This window comes from Astatotilapia calliptera, chromosome 1 (genome assembly GCF_900246225.1).
Source record: "Astatotilapia calliptera chromosome 1, fAstCal1.2, whole genome shotgun sequence".
In the NCBI taxonomy this organism is placed as follows: Eukaryota; Metazoa; Chordata; class Actinopteri; order Cichliformes; family Cichlidae; genus Astatotilapia; species Astatotilapia calliptera.
This window is the reverse complement of record NC_039302.1, coordinates 28,558,502-28,579,332: the sequence shown is the minus strand read 5'-3', so window position 1 is coordinate 28,579,332 and position 20,831 is coordinate 28,558,502. Positions and strand designations below refer to the sequence as shown.

The following is a 20,831-nucleotide window of genomic DNA, read 5'->3' as shown; positions in this document are numbered from 1 at the left end:
GATCTTTAGAGCTCTTCAATCTTCCCTACTTTTGCTGGCTGCGTATTAAAATTCTTAAAATGTTGTCTAAGTTAGCCCTCTAATGCTGACACTTTTAAAAGTATTTAATTTTTTATTTATTAACTAAAGGAATTCTATGATTATGCTTTTTGTTCTCACAAATGCTTTCAAAACACTGGACCACAGTGTCCTTATCCTTTGTCTGAAGCATGGTGTTGGCAATAAAGGCATTCCTGTGGAGCGGTTCAGGTTTTACTCATGTGGCAGTTTGTGAGGTTTTTGTCAGCGTATCGTCCTTTTTTCTTTTTTTTTTTTTATCTCAAATTTATTTGAAATCAGGCTTCTCATCATCTCCAGCTTAATTTTAAAAAATTGTTATAAGAAAAATATTCCATGGTCCATAACATGTATACACATTGTAGAGGTCCACTAATTATGTTCTCTGTGAGATTTTATAATTTTCCCATCCTTACAGGGATGCAGGAAGCTGGATAAAATGCAGTCAATTAGGGGGAAAAAACCTTTTAGATAAGACTGATACAAGTCAAGACAATAACATGTTCAGATGAGATTAAAAAAAATAGTCAATGCATGTAAGTGAATAGGTTTCATATTTAAACTAACAAAGGTTTATTTTAACATGAAATTTGTTCTGTGTTTATTTGTTAAGCTGCTTAACCTCAAATCACTTAAGCATAAAAATCATTTAAGGGATGAACCAGTGTAATACATGAGGTACAGGAAAGCTACTTAATGAATGTAGGTGAATACAAATGCTGCCCTTTGAATGTGTTTGTCTTAGTATGCATCTATCTGCATGATGTTTACATGTGTGTGGTTGTACCCGTCTTTCTCTGTGGTTACAAGTGTGTGTGTGAGTACGTGTGTATGAGTGTGAATTAATAAATATGAGCAGGCCGCCTTGGTCTGCGATAAAGAATTTGTGTCCTGCAGCCTGGTGTGGCAAAGCTCACCTGGACTCTGAGTCCTGCTGTCAGGTCCCATCTCCCTTCCCGACAGAGCCCCCAGCCTACAGAGCGGACACTCTCTAACCTTTGGAACATCCACAACGGGCTCACTGATTCCCAGTGACATGCAATGTTCGCTCCCTCACAGCATTAGCATAGCCACACGAACACCTTCTGTTTGCTAGCAACCACAGACAGGTAAAACATTTCTGGAATTTTTTCTTTTCAGTATCGTGGCTGATGCCGAGGTCCTGTCACATCTCATCATCTCTTTTTCACCATCTTGAACTTCAGCTGCATGATTTTTACAACACTGTGCAAAAGTCTTGAGCCACCCCTCTTTCCTTTTGATTATAGTTCTAAGGAACCAGACTTGTTGTAATGATAGTCCTCCAGGCTTTCTAAAGGTCTTTTTCTGTGGACACTGGCTGACTGTTAACTTATTTTCAGTCCAGTTATTGTGCCTGTTGTTGGCCATTTTTAGAAGAATGTTGTTGTTGTTTTTGTTTGCTTGCTTGTTTGTATTATTTTGTTTGTTTTAGACTAAACACTAAACCATTTAAGCATAAAAAAGACCACCTAATTAGGGGATGAACAGTTAGTGTGTTTACACATAACATATAACTTAAGAAATTGTATCTTTAGGCTCTTTGTTAGTAGGAACCTTATGCAAGTCGTATAATTTGTTCCCATTTCGTTAGAAGAATCTACAAGATATGCTGAAGATAATGCACTTTGGCAGGCAAAGAAGAATGTTTTGCACCTATTTGCAGTAAGTCAACTTGACATATTTCTATATGCAGGCAATGTCCTTAAGAAATCAGAAGAAACTGGACAAATGGAGGACAAAAGAAGTGGCAGACCTACAAAAGATCTACAGCAGATGAATAATATCTGAAAGTCATGTTCTTTAGAAACAGGGAAAAACCTGAGAGAGTTTAAACTGTGTTGAAAAACAAAAGTGGTCCTACAAAGTACTGACTTTCAAGCTCCTTAGAATTGTGCAAAATCCTTTTTTGCCTTATATACAATGTATTCCCATGCATGTCTGCACGCATCAGTAAATGAATTTACATATTTTCCATTTTACAAGTAAAATATAAAGAAATGAGGACTGTCTCAAGGCTTTTTGTACAGTACTGTAGAAAATATTCAAATCTACAGCTGTTTTGGCTCAAAAAAGCCTGGTAAATAAAGTACTAAATACAAATCCTTTAAAGAAATCTAGTGCAGGAACTGCTGAAAGCAATGACATATCGTTTGCTACTGACCAGGAAATAATACAATTGGATTAATAATGCATATATTTTACTCTGCAAGCACTACTTAGTGTATACAGTGTATACTCCTTAACCACAATATAACAAAATCATTAAAAAAAACACTTTGATCCATAATGTGCGAGTGCAAGAACTGATAAGCAGGATTGATAGGCAGGCAAACTAACATTTCCATTCTACTGAGAATTTCTACAAGAATCGGTTCTCAATTCCCGTCCCCAAACAGAGGACCTCTTTGGTTGTTCTGCAGTGCCAGACACAACAGGGCAACCTAGTGATGTTGGCAGTAGATCTTTTGGATCCTGTGGGTTGGCATATCTGGCATCTCTTTTGAATGCTCTATTAGATTGGGATCGGGGGACTTAGAACGCTGGGTCAGTGCCTTGGATTCTTTGTTGCAGTCCTCAAGCCTTTCCAGGGTAATCTTTGTAATGTGGTGGGGCATATTGTCCCACTAGGTGAGGCCAATGCTGTTGGGGGTGGTGTTGCTATGGCTTTTTTTCTGCTTGGTCTGGTATCACAGTAATGTGAATGCGAATTTTGGGATCCATGGTTTCCCAGCGAAACACTGCATTATAATGAGTTAATCAGTGTTACACACCTCACCTGTCAGTGGTGTAAATGTTGTGACTGATCAGTTGTACACATAACATTGCAGCATTACATCATATTCACAGCTGACAGCATGGCACCTTTAGTGTTTGGACGATGCAGCCCAACCATGTGTCACAACATATTATGTTGTATCAAATCTTCCACTGTGTGAAAACACAGAAATATATCATCCTATCCAACCTGTTATTCTATATATAATATCAACCATTCTGTCATTCAGTCAAATAACTTCTCCAGCAGAAGAGCTGCAGAGGTGTTAGCTGGGTTATGGACTGAAGGATTACCTGGGCCTTTGCTCCTGCAAGCCCCTTGCACTGACTCACTCGGTCGAGGTGGCCATTTGGCAGCTATATAGCACAGCCACTCTGAACACTGATAGTGGGATTGGGGGTGAGGGAAAGAATTGAGAGTGAGAATAAATGGGAGAAGTATTAATTCCTTAACCTAGGATTTCACAAGACTAGGGATTTAGAGAGCACAATTTACAGAGAACCACTCAGAGTGAGTACAGCCAAAAGATGACACAGGAGATTGAAAAGTGTGCAGTCAACTCATCTCTCTTCTTCAGTCCCCTCCCTCCCTCTGACTCTGTCTTTTTTTCTTTCTTTTTTTCAACCAACTTAGAGATACTACAAGCCACTCACTGAGAGTCAAAGTGAGCCATCTTAGAGGCACAATCAAAGGCAGTTTTTGATAAGCACCTCTGACTGGCATGCACAGCCACCACAAGGTTACTGATCTTTACTCTAACCAAGTGAGACCACAGTCTGCACTGCCAACACTGCAGCCAACAAAGGATGAACTATAACAACACAATAACCTCCTCAGTCTGGTCGCTAAGTGGGTAGCAGAGATGCTATTTGGATACTAAGCGATTCAATATTGTACTATAAGGAGAGAAATAGGCAAGTGGAGGATTGTGGTGCTGGGCGCATGTTTTCTTTTTGAGCCCAGCGCAGCGTCCAGAGAGCAGCCTTGGCACCGATCCATGTGTCCCTTGGCGTTAGTACTGCAGTCACATTACATTTCCCCTCTCATCTGGATCGCTGTGTGCCCAGCAGACGCTCCCATCCAGGGCATGTCGTGTCCACTTTAGACTTTAGGCTCTCTGGCTTGAGCTAATCCAACAGCTAACAAATTGGAGTAGACTGCTGAGTAAATAATTGTGTAAATAATTCAGATTGTCCATAAGTGAATGAGTTAGGGTATGTAATTTTGTTGAGATGCAGAAGAGCAAATACATACACAATTAACTGAATTGCAAACTGGGATCCACTGATAATGACACAGTTTGACAATAAGAAGACAGACAGAAGACTGGACGGTTTCTGTTTCTCATTCATTTGCTCACACAGTCACAAAACATTACAATCTATGCAGGGTGGATCTCCATATTTTTGTTCAGAAAAAAAACACTCACTGCTTTCAGACTTCTGCTTGCTGATACTGACAGCCACACTGAAATCCACATGTGCCGCACACTCTCTGTGCTGATCCTGCACCAATTAATTTCATGAATGACTAACTCATGTTTGGTAACAAACTCCCAGTAGCTCTAGGCTTACCTCACTAGCCCCCACCCTTACACCCCAGGAGAAGTGGCACTGCCAGCAATACTCACAGGATAATGGAGTCAAAAGCCTTGTGCCTATATTACACGAAAGGGAAAATAATTACGGATCCAAGGCTTAAGATTAAAGCAAGCAAGCCAATTTTGGTTTCAGAATCAGTGCTTTCGCACTTTTGTGTGTTGTGATACTTATGTCTGTGAAGGTTCTCAATCATCCAGGTCATCGTAGTCTAAGAAGCTTGGAAAGAAAAGCGTCTGGACTTCTTTGAGTTGCTTGAAGATGTTTCACCTCTCAGCCGAGAAGCTTCTTCAGTTCTAAGCTCAAAAGGTGGAGAGTCTCAGATTTAAACCCAGTGGGAGTTTCCCCCCAAAGAGGGACAAAAGGACCCCCTGATAGTCCTCTACCTAATCACATGAGCCAAGGTGTGAATGCGGGTGTGGGTCCCAATCAGCCAGGGTTTCGGGTGAGCTCATTGTGAAACCTGGCCCCACCCTATCATGTGATTTCCTGAGGTCAGATGGCCCAGGATGTGAGTGGGCGTTAAGGTGTCTGGGAAGGGAACTGAAAACTGGATTATAGATGGCAGACAGTTGGTGTCGTAAACCACCGCCTCTGTTCAAAGATGGTCGCTCACAGTGGACATAGATGGCTTCTTTCACTCCTCTTTCAAAACATCTGTGCTCTCTGTCCAAAATGTGAACATTGGCATCCTCGAAAGAGTGAACTTTGTTCTTTAGATGCAGATGAACTGTTGAGTCTTGTCCCGTGGAGGTGGCTCTTCTATGTTGTGCCATGCGCTTGTGAAGTGGCTGTTTGGTCTCTCCGATGTAGAAGTCTGGGCATTCCATGCTGTACTGTACAGCATACACCACATTGTTAAGTTTGTGTTTAGGAGTTTTGTCTTTCGGGTGAACCAGTTTTTGTCTGAGTGTGTTGCTGGGTCTGAAGTAAACTGGGATGTTGTGCTTGGAAAAAATTCTCCTAAGTTTCTCTGATACACCGGCTACATAGGGGATGACAATGTTGTTGCGTCTGTCCTTCTTATCCTCCCTCGCTGGTGTCTGATCTTCTTTTCTGTGCATCTTTGCTGACTTTAAGAACGCCCATTTAGGATAACCGCATGTTTTAAGTGCTTCCTTTACATGTGTGTGTGTTCCTTCTTTTTCCCTTCAGGCTTAGAGGGAACATGTTCTGCCCGGTGGTGTAGGGTCCTGATTACCCCAAGTTTGTGTTCCAGAGGGTGATGGGAGTCAAAGAGGAGATACTGGTCCGTGTGTGTGGGCTTCCGGTAAACTTCAATGTTGAGGTTGCCATTCTCTTCAATGTGCACAGCGCAGTCCAGGAAAGGCAAACAGTTATCCTTTGTGTCTTCCCTGGTGAACTTGATGTTTTTATCCACGGCGTTAATGTGTGCAGTGAAAGATTCCACTTCTTGTCTTTTGATTTTGACCCAGGTGTCGTCTACATATCTGTACCAGTGGCTGGGTACTCTCCCTTTAAAAGAGCCAAGAGCCTTGCTTTCCACTTCCTCCATGTAAAGGTTGGCTACAATAGGCACAGCCATGTTTTTGTCTGTAGAAACCCTCGTTGTATTTGAAATATGTAGTGGTGAGGCAGAGGTCTAACAGTGTGCAAATCTGATCGGGTGTGAAGTTGGTCCTGTCTTCCAAGGAGCCGTCTTCTTGTAGTTGTTTTCTGACAGTCTCCACTGCCTCCGTGGTGGGTATGCAAGTGAAGAGGGAGACTACATCAAAGGACACCATGGTTTCATCTGGGTCCAGGGTAAGTTTCTGGACCTTGTCGGTGAAGTCGGTGGAGTTCTTGATGTGATGTGGGGTGTTCCCCACAAGAGGTGCTAGGATGGTAGCAAGGTGTTTCGAGATGTCGTAAGTGGCTGAGTTTATGCTACTGACAATGGGTCTGAGTGGGACACCTTCCTTGTGGATCTTAGGAAGTCAGTAAATGCAGGGTATGGCATCCACTGGGTAAAGGCGGTCAATGATTTTGTCCCTTTCAAGGTCTTGAAGAGAGAGAGAGTAGAGAGTAGTGATCTTTGTGTGGTAATCCATTGTGTTTAGGACCATGGTGCACCTTCCCTTATCAGCTGGTAATATAGTGATGTTGTGGTCTTTGCTCAGGGAAGCAACGGCCTTCTTTTCTTGTAATGTGAGGTTAGACGGGGGGACTTTGGCACTGGAGAGGGTGGCTGAGACTTTCATCCTGATTTGTTCTGCTTCTGTCTGTGATAATTTGTTAATCCGTATGGCAGTTTCTGTGGCTGTGATGAGGTCCACTATGGGCAACTGTTGCGGAACAATGGCAAAATTGAGTCCTTTGGCTAATACTTTCTTTTCAGGTTCAGTGAGATTCCGGTCCGAAAAGTTCTTCACCCATTTTTCTTGACTGTCCTCAGGTGTGTGTTCTTCTCTGAGTTGTGTAGGTTCAGACTGAGGAGTGAGTGTTCTTGAAAGCAAGGTGTAGAATTTCCTGCGTTGTCTTTCTTTTCCTTTAGAGTGTTGGGCCCGCTGAGCCTTGTCCACAAACTTGTTCTAAAATTGGAGAGGGTAGAAGGGTTTCCAGTTCCTGCAGAGTCTGGCTAATCTTGCTCTGGAGGGCATCTATACTGAAATGGACCTGTCTTATCCTTTCACTTAGAAGCTGATTTTGTGCTCTCCGTAGAATCAAGTCTGCTCTGTATCCCCTGACAGTGGATCCAAGTTGCAGGCTCTTAGGAACAACTCTGCTTTGTCTGCATCTCAGGTTGAAACGGAGATGGTTCCTATAATCTGCTATTTTTCTTGATTCCCTTTCATACTCCCGCATCAGTTGAAGGGTGTTCCTCCCAAAATGTACGGCAATATGTCTGTGAAGGTTCTCAGTCATCCACGTCATTGTAGTCTAAGGAGCTTGGAAAGAAAAGCGTCTGGACTTCTTTGAGTTGCTTGAAGACGTTTCCCCTCTCATCCGAGAAGCTGATACCTCTACCTAATCACATGAGGCTCATGTGATTAGGTAGAGGATCATCAGGGGGTCCTTTGTCCCTCTTTGGGGGGAAACTCCCACTGGGTTTAAATCTGGGACTCTCCACCTTTTGAGCTTAGAACTGAAGAAGCTTCTCGGCTGAGAGGTGAAACATCTTCAAGCAACTTAAAGAAGTCCAGACGCTTTTCTTTCCAAGCTCCTTAGACTTGTGATACTTATGTTTACTTAAGGACGAAAGAACCTAAATGTAGATGCATTTACTCTAATGCATTTCAGTGAAATTGTCCTCTTGAGTAGCTTTGACTCAGCATCTTCAAGTGGCCAAGCTTTCGCCCAAACTGTGCCATTACTGGGATACATGTGCTGGGAAAAAAGCCTTTAAGCAGACTGAACATTTCTCTGAATCTGAGTCTCGCTGAAGAGGGCCCAAAGGCTGGAACATTTTGGACAACATTTGAGACAAAATGGCCCTGGAGAGAGCTGGGGCCATGTTGTTGAAAATGTTGATTAGTTTTGGCATGTGCAGAGACAGATTGCCTGCCATCTTTTCATTATTTCTGTAGAACCCCCTGGAGAGAGGGCATGGAGATGGACTTGAGCAGGCAAGGCATAATTAAACTTCCACAGGCAGGTCATGTGCTGTTAATGCTTTGCCACCACTTCTAATTACTTAACAGTATAGTCTAAATGATATGCTGTCACTGGGCAAATTAATTGGTATTTGGTGAGGGCAGTATGGCAGCATTGTCTCCTACATGTGTCATAGGCTCTTTGGGACCAAGAGAAGGCTAAGCATTATCTGACCCTGATTAAGAACATAACACTGAGTTAAGTGCATAACAACTATGGGTTATAGCAGCCCTAAGCATTCGGCGTTGATAGTGTGTAATTTCACAGATTCCTGACCTCTTTGACGTTAGGGTGCATATTTTTTAAGTTGCACTACAGCAAGCACGGTTTTTATAATTTGGATATGCCCTAAATTTAAGAGGCAGCTCATGATGTGCATTAAGGGAAAGGTCCTGCATAAACCATGAAGCTGAATATTCAAGTTAGGTGTCAAGTGGTGCATAATATACTACTTCAAGCTCACAATGTGCTAGCATTAGACCCAGAATAGCTCTATTCAAATGCTACTGCATCACAAATAAAAATTAAATCCCAGGCCAACCTCTTAAAGTGCTTAAGGATATCATTATTATTATCATCAAAACAAAGTAGACTTAAGCTCCACAGAAAGGTGTGCATTAAGGCAGGTGACCTTTGATTTTGGTTGGCTGTACCAGAAGCAGCTTATCTTACCCCCGAAGTAGGAGCCATCTGAAAGCTTGGTTTCTTTGTTGCCTTTTGTTAGAACACTGACAACCCCATGTTGTATGAAGTACATTTTCTTTCCGATGGTGCCTTCTCTTATGATGTAATCCCCAGGTTGGAACACCTCAAACCTCAATTTGGTGAGCATAGAGGTGACAAAGTTTGGGTCAGCATTGGCAAATAGCGGCATAGATGCCACCAGCTTTCGACAGTTAAAGTTGATAATTTCCTGTTTGAAAAGAAAGACATTAAAAACAGTGGTTAGTGACAGCAGCACAGCAGAGCCGTGGCTTTACAAAATGCAGTGACTTTTTAAAGTATTGGACATGAGGGATATTAGAGTAACAACAGGAAAAATGCCAACTGTGTAGACATCATTTACTGTTTTCTTCTTTCTCTAAGCCCCCCCCCCCACCAGTTTTCTTTTTCTAAGAAAAAAAAGAGATTATTTAGTCACACTGTGCTCTTGTGTAAGGCTAAAATGTCAGTGAATGTGAATTGAAATGAAGGGAATGTCGAAAAGTGCATAAGCTGTCGAATGCATCAGAGCTGCATGTGCAGCTGTTTTAAAGCAAGACAGAAACACTTGTCCCACCTCTCGGAGCGGCTCATTCAGCTCTCCCAGGATGCTCTCCTCGTCAAACATCTTGCCCTGGTAGCGGTGCTCATAGTAGTCGTGGATTCTCTGCCTCATATCTGCAGGCAGCTTGTGGAAGGACATGTACTGTTCCACCTGTTTGTACTGCAGGGACATAGAGACACACAACAATCAGGTTATTTAAAGGCCATAGGGCTGTAGCACAAAAACACTGCTACAGGGAGTAGCTGGTACTAGGGCTGCTCGATTATGGCAAAAATGATAATCACGATTATTTTCACTGAAATTGAGATCACGATTATTTGACGATATTTATTTAACCCTTTAAGACCTACTATAGAACCAAGTCCACCAGAGCTTATATTATTTTTTTTACATGCTGTAGTGCCATTTGTGGGAGCATTTCAAATTGCTATACATCAATACAACTGTTATAGCCCATATTTTAATAATATGTATGCATTAAGTCCATAGTAATTACATAAATTGCAAAAAAGTGCAATAAACTACAAAAAAAAATTAAAATCGCTTTTGTTTTGTTTACATATATTTCTACTTGGAGAAATTTAAGAGGTTTATCCCTCAAAACTTTAAATACAATAAAGTTGCAAAAAATAGTTTCCCACCACAGGAAATTTATTTTGAGTGTCTTCATAGTTTTATTTTGGAGATACAGCAATTTTTATATACTGCAGGAAAAACAAAAAACAATCCTATGATGCAAATTTGCAAAGAAAACAGCATGTGCATCATTTCACTGTGGGAAGTGTTACGAACAGCTGATAGGAACGGCAAAGCGTGTTTCTGGAATATTATGTTTTTGTTCCTGCAAGCGCTTTTTATGCAGTTTTTGCAAAGCTATATGTGGAACGAAACCGTGACCGAGGACAAGCTGATGGCATAAGATGTAAGTACCGTAAATGTCGGGCTATAAGCCGCTACTTTTTGCACAAGCTTTGAACCCTGCGGCTTTTAGTCAGGTGCGGCTTTTCTATGGATTTTCCATGATTTTTGTGATATCGTAAAACGATTTGTTTTGTGTGTTCCGCTGTTGTACGGCACTACGTTGCCTGGCGGAAGGATCGGGGTTCAAGAGTGGTATGTTAGTCACATGTCCGTCCGCCAGGCAACGTAGTGCCGTACGAAGTAGCGCGAAAAACAAACTTCAAAGTAGCGCTACGCATTCAGCGGGAGTCGTGGATGATGAGCGGCGATAAACTTGCAAGTTATGCCCAAAAAGCAAGTTATGCCCAACTCCACCGGTGGATTCTGACAGCGTTGAAAAGTGTGAAAACATCCACGATCACCAACGGATTTTGAAGGGCTGGACTGCTGCATGATGGAGAGGAGGACACCGCCACGGCCCTTCTGAGGGTGTTCGACTCTGACACTGACAATGAGGATTTCTTTGGTTTTGAAAGTGACAACGAAGGAGAGAAGAAGAGTGGATGACGAAGCCATCATGAGCCTGTTTGTATCCGACACTGGAGAAGAGGACTTTGGTGGTTTTAGTGCGCAGGAAGAAGAGAAAGATGGTGGTGAATGACTGACTTTTCTTCTTGTTAAAGCTGTGTCACTGCACCTGAGCCTAAAAGGTAGTCCGAATCTATTGTTCTGGTGTGCTGTAGGTTATTGTTATGTACTACATGTGCAAATATGTACCCATAACTTGTTTTTCAAAATATTAATAAAAGTGATGTCTCCAAACAGCCATCTCTTTCCTGACAATTCCCTTTGTGCATATTCTCTTACATATGATAAGTCAACATTGAAACACCTGCGGCTTTTGGTCAGGTGCGGCTAATGTATGTACAAAACAGGATTTTCCCCTGATTTTAGCTTGTGCGGCTAATATTTAGGTGCGCTTTGTAGTCCGGGAAATACGGTACAACTCCTCCGGTTTCATATGCAAAACAAATTATTGCGCTAGCTTACACGGTTCAGGTTCTACAGGGATTTAAAAATAGTTACGCAAAACGGAGCGTGCTGCTCTGACCGGCTTTAAAGGGTTAACAATGACTTTAAAAAATAATATAAAATAGTGTGCAACACCACTGAAGTTTTTTTTTTTTAAACTCTCTTTTCAACCAACGGCAGTCACTCTCCAAATAACTTCTGCTTAGCTTTCCGAGCTTCCCTCGGGTCCTCTTAATCAGCGGTCTCCAACCTTTTTTGCGCCACGGACCGGTTTATGCCCGACAATATTTTCACGGACCGGCCTTTAAGGTGTCGCGGATAAATGAGGGAGGGGCTAATAATCGGCTCAGTCATTTTTAATGATCGTTGAAAGCCCAGATCGTAATCGTGATTAAAATTCGATTAATTGAGCAGCCCTAGCTGGTACTGAGGTCAGACACACAAGGAAATGGAGACAGATTCAGGATGGCTATCCGTGCCCTTTCAAATTTCACCCAAAAAGAGAGCACTTTTCCAGTCTTTGATCAGGTCTCTTAAAGTCTCTCTTTCTCTCTCGGAAGTCACACTGTCCTGAATATTTGTTCACTGAATGTACTAACTTCTAAAAGATAAGGGTGAGAGAAAGGAACGCTACAGTCATGAAGTACAAAGTCAAACTGACCTTTAAAAGTGCGCTACAGCAGCTAATGTGAATATGAAGTAAATGTAGATCTTAAATTATTAAATACATATTCATTTTGTTCATGCAGAGAAGAATAGATTAGAATGTATGTTGTTCAGTTGAAACAATCAAAGTGTTTCTGTTTTTACAGTACAGACTTGTGGATTAATATCCTCTGTTGTTGAAAGAAATAACTATTTAAGTGTGTGTGTCAAAAAGCCTTTGACTGATTCTGTAGCAGTAGCAGCAGAGATGTAGATCAAAGCACACTGGGAGCACCTTGGAGATAATAATGGGCTGAATCCTTAACCCGCTGTGAAGGAAAATAAGGAAAAAGAAAAAAAGAAGAAATTAACCATTCAGAGGGTGACGCTGGTGGTGCTCTTTGATCACAATGACTAAGCTGCCAGAAGACTTACCGCTGACTAACACAGCTGACCTCAGAAGCCTTCTTCTTTGTTTTCTCACAATACTACTACTCTTGTTGGCGCTAATCTTAAAGGAATTCATCAAAGCTCCTGCTTTGTTAAAATAAATAAGAACTGTTTTCTACAATTTACAAGAAACACATACAGGTGAAACAAATCGAGTTTCGCAGTATAGAATATCGAGCAAGACAAAATATGGTGCACGAGGCTTGACCATGGGACAAAATGTGCCTACTAGTAACATCCAGGGCTCCTGCACTATTTTAAAAATAAACTACATTTTTAAGAGCTCTTTTAAACCTTCATTGAGTCCTTTACAAATAAAACCTAAGAAAAAAAATCACAGTTAAATTATATTCAGGTTTTCATAAACAAGCAGGTATACAAGTATTGAACTGTTTAGTAATCCATACAATAAAGAACTTGATGCTTTTCTTTACCACACACAGTAGTAAAATGATTATATTTGTACAGGAAAACAAGTGCAACAATTTTAAAAGAGTGCTATAAAAATCCAAAACTTAATTAAACTAACATTTATGTTATTCAATAATATTTCTGCCCACATAAAATGTGCAGGATATTTTAAGACCTTAGTTTGCTTGATTTTAATTTCTGACTGTGACATCTTTTATCTCTGCACTGGCTTTTGACACCTACATTCCTCACTTTCTACCACTTTCTCTCTTTCCTCCTATTGCCATATTTAGAAGAGTTATTTGACCAGGCCCTTGAATCCCTCACAGACGGAGAAGCAATCTAGAATGACCCTGTGAATATTGATGATAAGGCTCCTTTGACTGTGAACAGCTAGTTATGAACTATTACATGGCTCCACTCTCAATCCTGGACAAAAACCTGATTACAGATTAGGTAAACTGCTTGAAATATGTTTTACACCAGTTCCATCATATTAAATAGTTTATAGTTTATTCTATTTAACAACTTTTGTAGGAATGTCAAACAAAGTAATTTTTTTTTTTGTGTAGCAACACTGTGTAATTTGATGTGGAAGGTCAAATACTTGAAAAAGCATAAACAAGATTTGGAGCTTATATTAATCCAGTCTCTCTGTCAATGTCAGGGTATGAATATGAATAAGAAATGTTGTGGGTGACAGTAAGAGTTTGAATCTTTATCCACACTATCCCTTTAGCATAAAATTAAGAAATGTACTGATCCAATGATAATACTTATTTCACAGAAATGCTGTAGGTGATGATCAAGATGTTTCCAACGTAGACATCTTTAGGTGCAGTAGCAGTCGCTGCTGAGTATTGCACCAAAGGTGGCATTTCTATATGTGATGCAGGGTGAAGATGAGAGGTATCTCAAATTATGAATTAGTCTAACACTGTTGTCTTCTGCTTTAGACATGTTTCAGTACAGTGTATTTCTTTAATTAGTTTTTTTGTGCATGAAGTATTAACACTTTGAGAAACTTATTTGAACTTTCAACATCTAATTTATGTACAGCTTTGTAGCATATTGCAGTCTGGTTCTCCCAGCACAAAAGAGTATTAGTCAAGTGAACAAATGCAAGATAATGTCTTATTGCTTCTGCAGTTTTGATGAATAACTGTATTACACGGAGTAACTCGGCATCACACTTGAAAGCATTTCAAATTTACTAATCACTGTGCTGGATGCAAAGACACTGATCATCAGGGGCGCAGGGGGGCATTGAGGGATAGGGCAGGGAAGGCATTCTTTTCCCGATGATATGATGGGCTGGTAAAATCCCCTCTGGGAGGGAAATTATTCTATTGCTCAAAGATCCCTGCTCTCCTGATCTACTTGAACAAATCAAATCAGTCTGCATTTAGGTGGTAATTATTTCACCATCAGATTTCCTTGCTTCTATCTGAACGCTAGAAAGATTCTGGCTGTAATATGGATCTCTTATAATGTCTATAATGATTATTTCATGTTTCTTAGCTTTCCTCCCACCTTCCTTTACTCTGGTAAGTCCAGGATGATGACAAAAGTCTAAGGTGATGTGGCCCAAATAAAATATGTTTTAACTGTGGTACAGGTATAGTGGATTAATTAGTGATTATTTGTGGTGTTGTTTCTATGTTGACCTTTAATAAAGATTGCTACCTTTTTTGTTCTGGCAAGCTCCTTATGTTTTTGGTTGTTTATAGTAACTCTTTATTGAGAATTAAAGAAAAGAGTATCCATGTCCTGATCTAACTTGTTTCTTTTGACAATTTTACTCAGCTTTAGTTGTTTTAAAGATGCAGTGACTGTAGCGTTTGTCTCTTCTTGTTTTACAGGAAAAGAAATTCCAGACGTTTGGCACCTAATTAGTCCTGCACTGTTTGTTGAAGAAACACTGAGACGAGCAGCTCATTTGCTGCGTGTTATTACTCTTCTTGGATGTACACGTTACAGTTTCTGAAATATATGAAGATTTATTGCAAAAAAACAAACAAACAAACCAAAACGTTTCATTTTGGGGTTGAATGTTCAGAGTTTAACTGTCAGAGTGGAAGAAGCAGAAAATTCTTTGGAAATATTTATCTCTAACCTGCAGCTGAGCTTACTTTATTTACTCTATAGTCTTCAATTTATCACCAAAAAAGTAGAAATTATGTCATTTTCAGAGTCAGCAAATTTACGTGCTTGATCTATAGGTAGCTGAGTGAGAGGAGTAGCGTCTAAAAGACCTACTGAGATCTAATATAAATTAACAAGTGTTTGTAAAAACAGAAATTTGCTTTTATGACATTTTATCACTCGAAACCGACACATAGACACACACAAAAAACACAGATCTGTAAATCAACTGTTTAGGGCGCTTCCAGTTTTCAAATCACGTTGTGGTTTAAAAACTGTGGTTTTGACTTCCTCCTCAGATTCCTCTGTTTTTCACATTGCAACACATCATCATAGCAGCTTTAACAGCTGCTTTACTGACACAGGAGTGAACAACTGACAGTTGATGTGCTAGCTTTCATTGATGGATTTAGAACACTTTTTATCTTTTCCTGGTTGGTGCATACTTTTGATGTATTTTCTATTTCACCCAAATAAATGAATACATCGACTGAATAAAAGATGAATGATCTGAGTATTTTTTCCTTACCACTGTAAAAAAGTGAAGCCACAATTCTAACATAGGGAAGTTGAGCTTCCATTTTTGGAGCCACAGTCAGTGTTTTAGTGATTTGGGATGTATCCACACACACTGTATCCACACACCACCTCAGCTTGACCGCAAGTGCAACTGCCTGCACTTATGTAGCCTGATTGCTATAATTGTAACAATCTCTGCTTTTAATAGGCTTGTTCAAATAAGTTTAACTACTAACCACATACAGTAGCACACAGCTGTATCTAAAAAGGCACACACAGTATGAACATACTACATTCCAATGTATAAATGCCATTCTGTAGCTTCTATTCTCACTGTATTAGCTATTAGAAGCTAATTAGAAGCTAGCATAAACCATCTAACATGTCAACATCTTGTAGTAAACAATTCTACAGACATGTTTTTTATAGAGTCATTAAGCTTATGCTTAATAGTTGTGTGTTTTCTTCCATCACTGGTTGAATCTAATTGAAAGAGACTTACACTGATTTTCAGTTCTGTTTTAATTGAGCTATTTGTATACAGCTTTTATCTGTCTGTCTCCCTGATTGTCTGTGTTTTTGATTGTGGACATGTAGTATGGGAGACATATTTTTGAGGTTTTCTAATTCCTGCAGTTTAAAACCAAAAGTTTAAAGCTGCCTATATTGTTAAATATCTCGATGCAGACAAAATAATGTGGTTATTATTTCTTCTAGGTCCCATTCAAAATATTCTTTTTCTGTCTGTGCCTTTTCTCTGATATAAACATTCAAATTATTTTCCAGAGTCCTTTCTCTCTCATGTAGCTAAGCAGATGCAAATTCTTACCAAAGAAATCATGAATAATTTATTCCCCCAAAGAGATATTGGTTACTTAATTATACTTTTTAAAAATGTATTTATTTCCACTGTGCTCTCCTGCCTTCTTCCTAACCTAGAGTTGTGTAGTCAAAAGATATCTGCCACACATTTAGGCAAAAATGTTCACTGACTAATATAATGATGAAAAACGGGTAACAGAGAAATTAGAGATTAATGCTACAGGAATGCTCTAAAATCACTATTTTATTTAAGAGATAACTAACATAGAAATTCAAAATCTGGAGGATTGGGTAATTATATTTTATGATCAATATACCTTTGAATTCCATGATAATGATTAAGAAATTTCAATTTTTCTTTTCTGTGAATAAGAGCAGTCCATTTGTAAACACCATGTCAAAATGATTCAAATCACCAAGATTAAATGCATGACTGTGCTGGAATCAACACACTCTCTATCACACAAAAGGAACCAAGAGGCCAGTAACACCTCTGATAGGGACATAGTCAGGAGAGTATGATCTCTTAATAGTTATTTATATTAGGAATACATAGTGATTAAGAGTGGTGCATCAAGATAAATGACAGCCTTGACAACACAATCCGAAAGCAGAAAGCATACATTTCATGTGACATAAAATATATAGTAAATTGACACTGGTTGGAGTTTTGATTTTGGTTATGCAATAAAAAAATAAATAAAAAATAAAAATTAGAGCGCCTCTGAGGCATGTCAACACTCCTTGACTCAGCAGTAAAGGCTGTGTGGCAGACAGAGGAAAAGGAATGTAACAGAGTTCAGATTAATGCCATCAGTCAGGTCCCAACTAATGGGAACAGCTCTTACTGTAAGGCAGAATTAGACTTAAGCCCCCCATCCTTTTGGCAGTTTTGTCCTTGATTGAGCTGTATGGGAAACTCATGACTTAACCTATACAGGACAAGACCACGTTAATGCTAGGATGATAGCTTAAATATAAAAAATCTGTAAAACTCATTTTTTTAACTACTTCTCTGATGCTATTGCTCTCGTTCCTCCTTCCTCCCAAGGAATTGGACAACTCTATCAAGTACAGACACAGTCTACCACTGATGACTGTTTTCTGTATTTCCAATGGTCTTGACTGGGGGGGATCTCTAGAGCCTCTATACACACAAATAATCAGCTTTGGGTCTCTTATTAACTATTCCCCAAAGAGCTATGTTTATTTGCCAAGTGTTAATTAGAGATTTAAAAAAGGAGGGGCTGAAATACCCCATTGCCATTTGCTTCTAAAGCCATTTGGGACTGGCATGCCACAACATGCTATCTCCTGGGCATCCCTAATTTCATCACCAACTGCCAACAGCAAACAGAGCATCAGTCAGTCAGTTAATATTAAAAAAAACAAACAAACAAACAAAAACTTTTCGTATAAAGACTCACAAGGATGAGAACATCAGAAAGTTTACGTATGGTAAGTGAGACAACAAAGATCACAAGCCACCTACAAATGAACACGATTATCTCTTTTGTTTGCTGTCTCCATCTCCGTCTCTGTGTACTATATAATTTACCACAGTAGAGAGCCAAAGTGACAGATAAGCAGCAGCTTACAGAGAGCTGGAGTGGCAGGCATACCCTGTATGCACAGTCACATGTGCAGCCATCTTGTGCCCCAAATCTGGAGAGATGTAATTCTCTTTGTGTGATAATGATTCTCAACATGCCTGAGACACGAGAGGAGAGTTCTTGTGGGATTCTGGTTGATGCTTAACCCCTCCGATTCCAACATCCTCTTAACACTGATGTTTAATGCAGTTTGTTTTATTTGATTAAAAATATAAACTTGCAGTTTATTTTTTGCCATGAATTTTCTTTAAGTGTAAAATGTAATGTGATTACACTGCATGGTGATACTGCACTTTAAAAAAAAATGAACTGGCTGGTTGATTCCAGCGCATGTTGTTTTACAGTGTGGTATAACATAGCTGGTCAATGTATAAAATAACAAGTACAGTTAGATATACAGTTGTGGAGCACTCTCCTTCTTTATAACCCACTGAGTAAACAACAGTTAGGTTAATGACATAAAATTGCTGGTAAAAAAAATATTAAAAAGCTGTCCCATTTATCATTATTATTATTATTATTATTATTATTATTATTAATAATAATAATACTAATAATAATTTTGTAAAACTTAACATAAAGCAAATTATTCATGTTTTGATCTGAAAAACAAGCAATATTGAAACTCACTGTTGTACCAGGGAGGGTAGAGTTCAAATAAAGACACCACAGAATGCATATCCAGAAGAAACCACTCAGTGACCATCCTTCAGGTGCTGACTTGAAATGATAAAGATTGTCCCAATTTCAGCTCCAGTTGGCTGCAATCTATCTCTTTTCCACTGACATGTGATATATGGTGTGTCTGCTGAGTAGCAAACACATAATGAATGTAAACTACTTAATCTGTTTATACACAGTTAACAGCTGGCGACAAGAATATATTTTATTTTATTTATTTATTTATTTATTTATTTATTTATTCATTTTTGTCTCAGTTGAAACTACAATTCAGCTCCCCCAACTCCCAGAATATGTAGTGTAATTGCTGTGCTCTCTACTTGGTGTAACAGTTAACATGCTGCCTGCTTCATAAGAGCTCATTTGAGTCTGCTTGCTAGCATCTGACAGCCCAGCCATTTATCACATGGTGCCACATTTAATAGAATTCTATTCAGAAAAGATTATACCCCAGCTTTCTGATGGTAATTTTCACCATCTTTGCAAGCAGAGCTCCCCTCATCATCCTTTCCTCTTTCCCATGTGTACACTTCTGAGAATCCTGCATAAAGTATTTTTTTTTAATCATTGTCCATCTGACCAGTTACTTGGATATCATGCCTGCATGCCAACTGGACAGGTGGCCTCTCATCTTGGACATATAGCTATATGAACAAGAGTCTGATTTTTATTTTATTTATTTTTTTGGTTTTGGTTGTTTTTTTGTTGTTGTTTTTTTTACAACTGATTAGCAGCTGATAAATAGAGCACATGTGGTAAATGTGGTATCAGTGCTGCTCAGCTCGACACTGATCCATTATTGCATTTCTTTCAATCATTAAACAGTGGTCAGTATCTATCTACTTCGGCCCCACTGTGAGAGCAATATTTGTGCTGTTGCCATGTGGTTGTTTGCTGGATGGCTCAGGTCCAGTGTCATCTGCAGCACAATCACAATAGCTATATAGTACAATATATCTGCTTACTAGAGCATGTATCCAGCTTTTCGTGATAGTACAACTGCATAATAGGAAGCATAAAGCACATTATGATTAATGGGACTGCATAGTGTCTGCATTAGAGATAAGTCATAATTCAAAGTACTTTGCACTGTTGGTGCATGTAAATTATGCAGTTTTGCAGTGTAGTTTACAACATCGCTGGTATATTGGTGTCAGGCTTCCAAGCAATAAAAAGAAAAGAAAAATACTAGAGGGCCTTTTCAGCTTTCAAACAATCAACACAAGTTACTGGCAACATTTTGTACTGAATCCAAATGTATTATCTTTTAGTTTTTAGGTCCAAAATCAGCTATCCAACGCTTAAATCAGCACACCAAACTAGGTATAGAACAGTGTGATTTTTACAAGAGACCAACAATACATACCTACATATCTGTAACAGAGTTTGTTTTTCAGCCCTCTTAAATGTGTTATACTCAAAGGCTTTAGAAATCCCATTCCATAAATAGATATGTAGATAGAGATTTCATAAAACAACAGAAATGGCTTCTGTAAAAATTGGCAAAGCCTGTGAATCAGACTGAAGGAAAGATTTTTGTAAACTATCATAAATCATAACAGAAGACTGTAAAGTGTCACTTTACTTTACACCAATTCAAGGTCACAGTTGGGCTGGAGTCTATCCCAGCTCTGGGCGAGAGGCAGGATACACCCTGCACAGGTCGCCAATCTCTCACAGAGATAACATTGAGAGATAGACTCAATGTTATGGCCACTTTAGGATCATCATTTAATATAATCTCATCTCAGGCCACAGCTAGCACACCACCACGCTGCCAGTTTTTGAATAAACTGAGTGATAAAAAAAATGTGTTTCAATTACGTTTTCGAAACACTTGAGTAAAAGAGGTCCTTTTTTTGATTTCTGATGAGTTAACAAAGATGTGCATGCATGGCAATATATTTTATGCCTATGATGTCCAATTTTTTTTATTCAGGTTATAATTACAGAATATGTGATTAAAACAAATTCAAATTAGAACATGAATGTTATGATTATTGTGTTGACGTTTTTGTAGATCTTGCCTCATATATATTACAGCTGCATATTTCCAAGCTTCCATTATATTTTCTAATTTATGTTGCCTATTTCTTTCTTTCCCTTAATTCCTCTTATTTATCATGTCATACCTAACACCTGAACAACCACTTTTTATTTTATATTGCCATGTCATATGCAAATATGTAGGGCTAACACTATTTGTAATTATTAAGTTGAACCTCATCTTTGTCATATTCAAAGCCTCACACTGTGAACAGTTTTTAAAGGTCAACTAATTTTACTGAAAATGCAAATAC

General features: G+C 39.2%; 1 protein-coding gene across 1 annotated transcript in view; it reads right to left on the bottom strand.

Moving 5' to 3' along the window:
• hcn4 (hyperpolarization activated cyclic nucleotide-gated potassium channel 4) overlaps window positions 1-20,831 on the bottom strand; it is a 74,791-nt gene that overhangs the window by 12,674 nt on the left and 41,286 nt on the right. The window contains exons 5-6 of the mRNA XM_026173185.1: window positions 9,326-9,472; window positions 8,719-8,959 (exon numbers count right to left, since the gene is read on the bottom strand). Coding sequence (XP_026028970.1) covers window positions 8,719-8,959; window positions 9,326-9,472 — 388 coding nt within the window. The remainder of the gene's footprint in view (window positions 1-8,718; window positions 8,960-9,325; window positions 9,473-20,831) is intronic.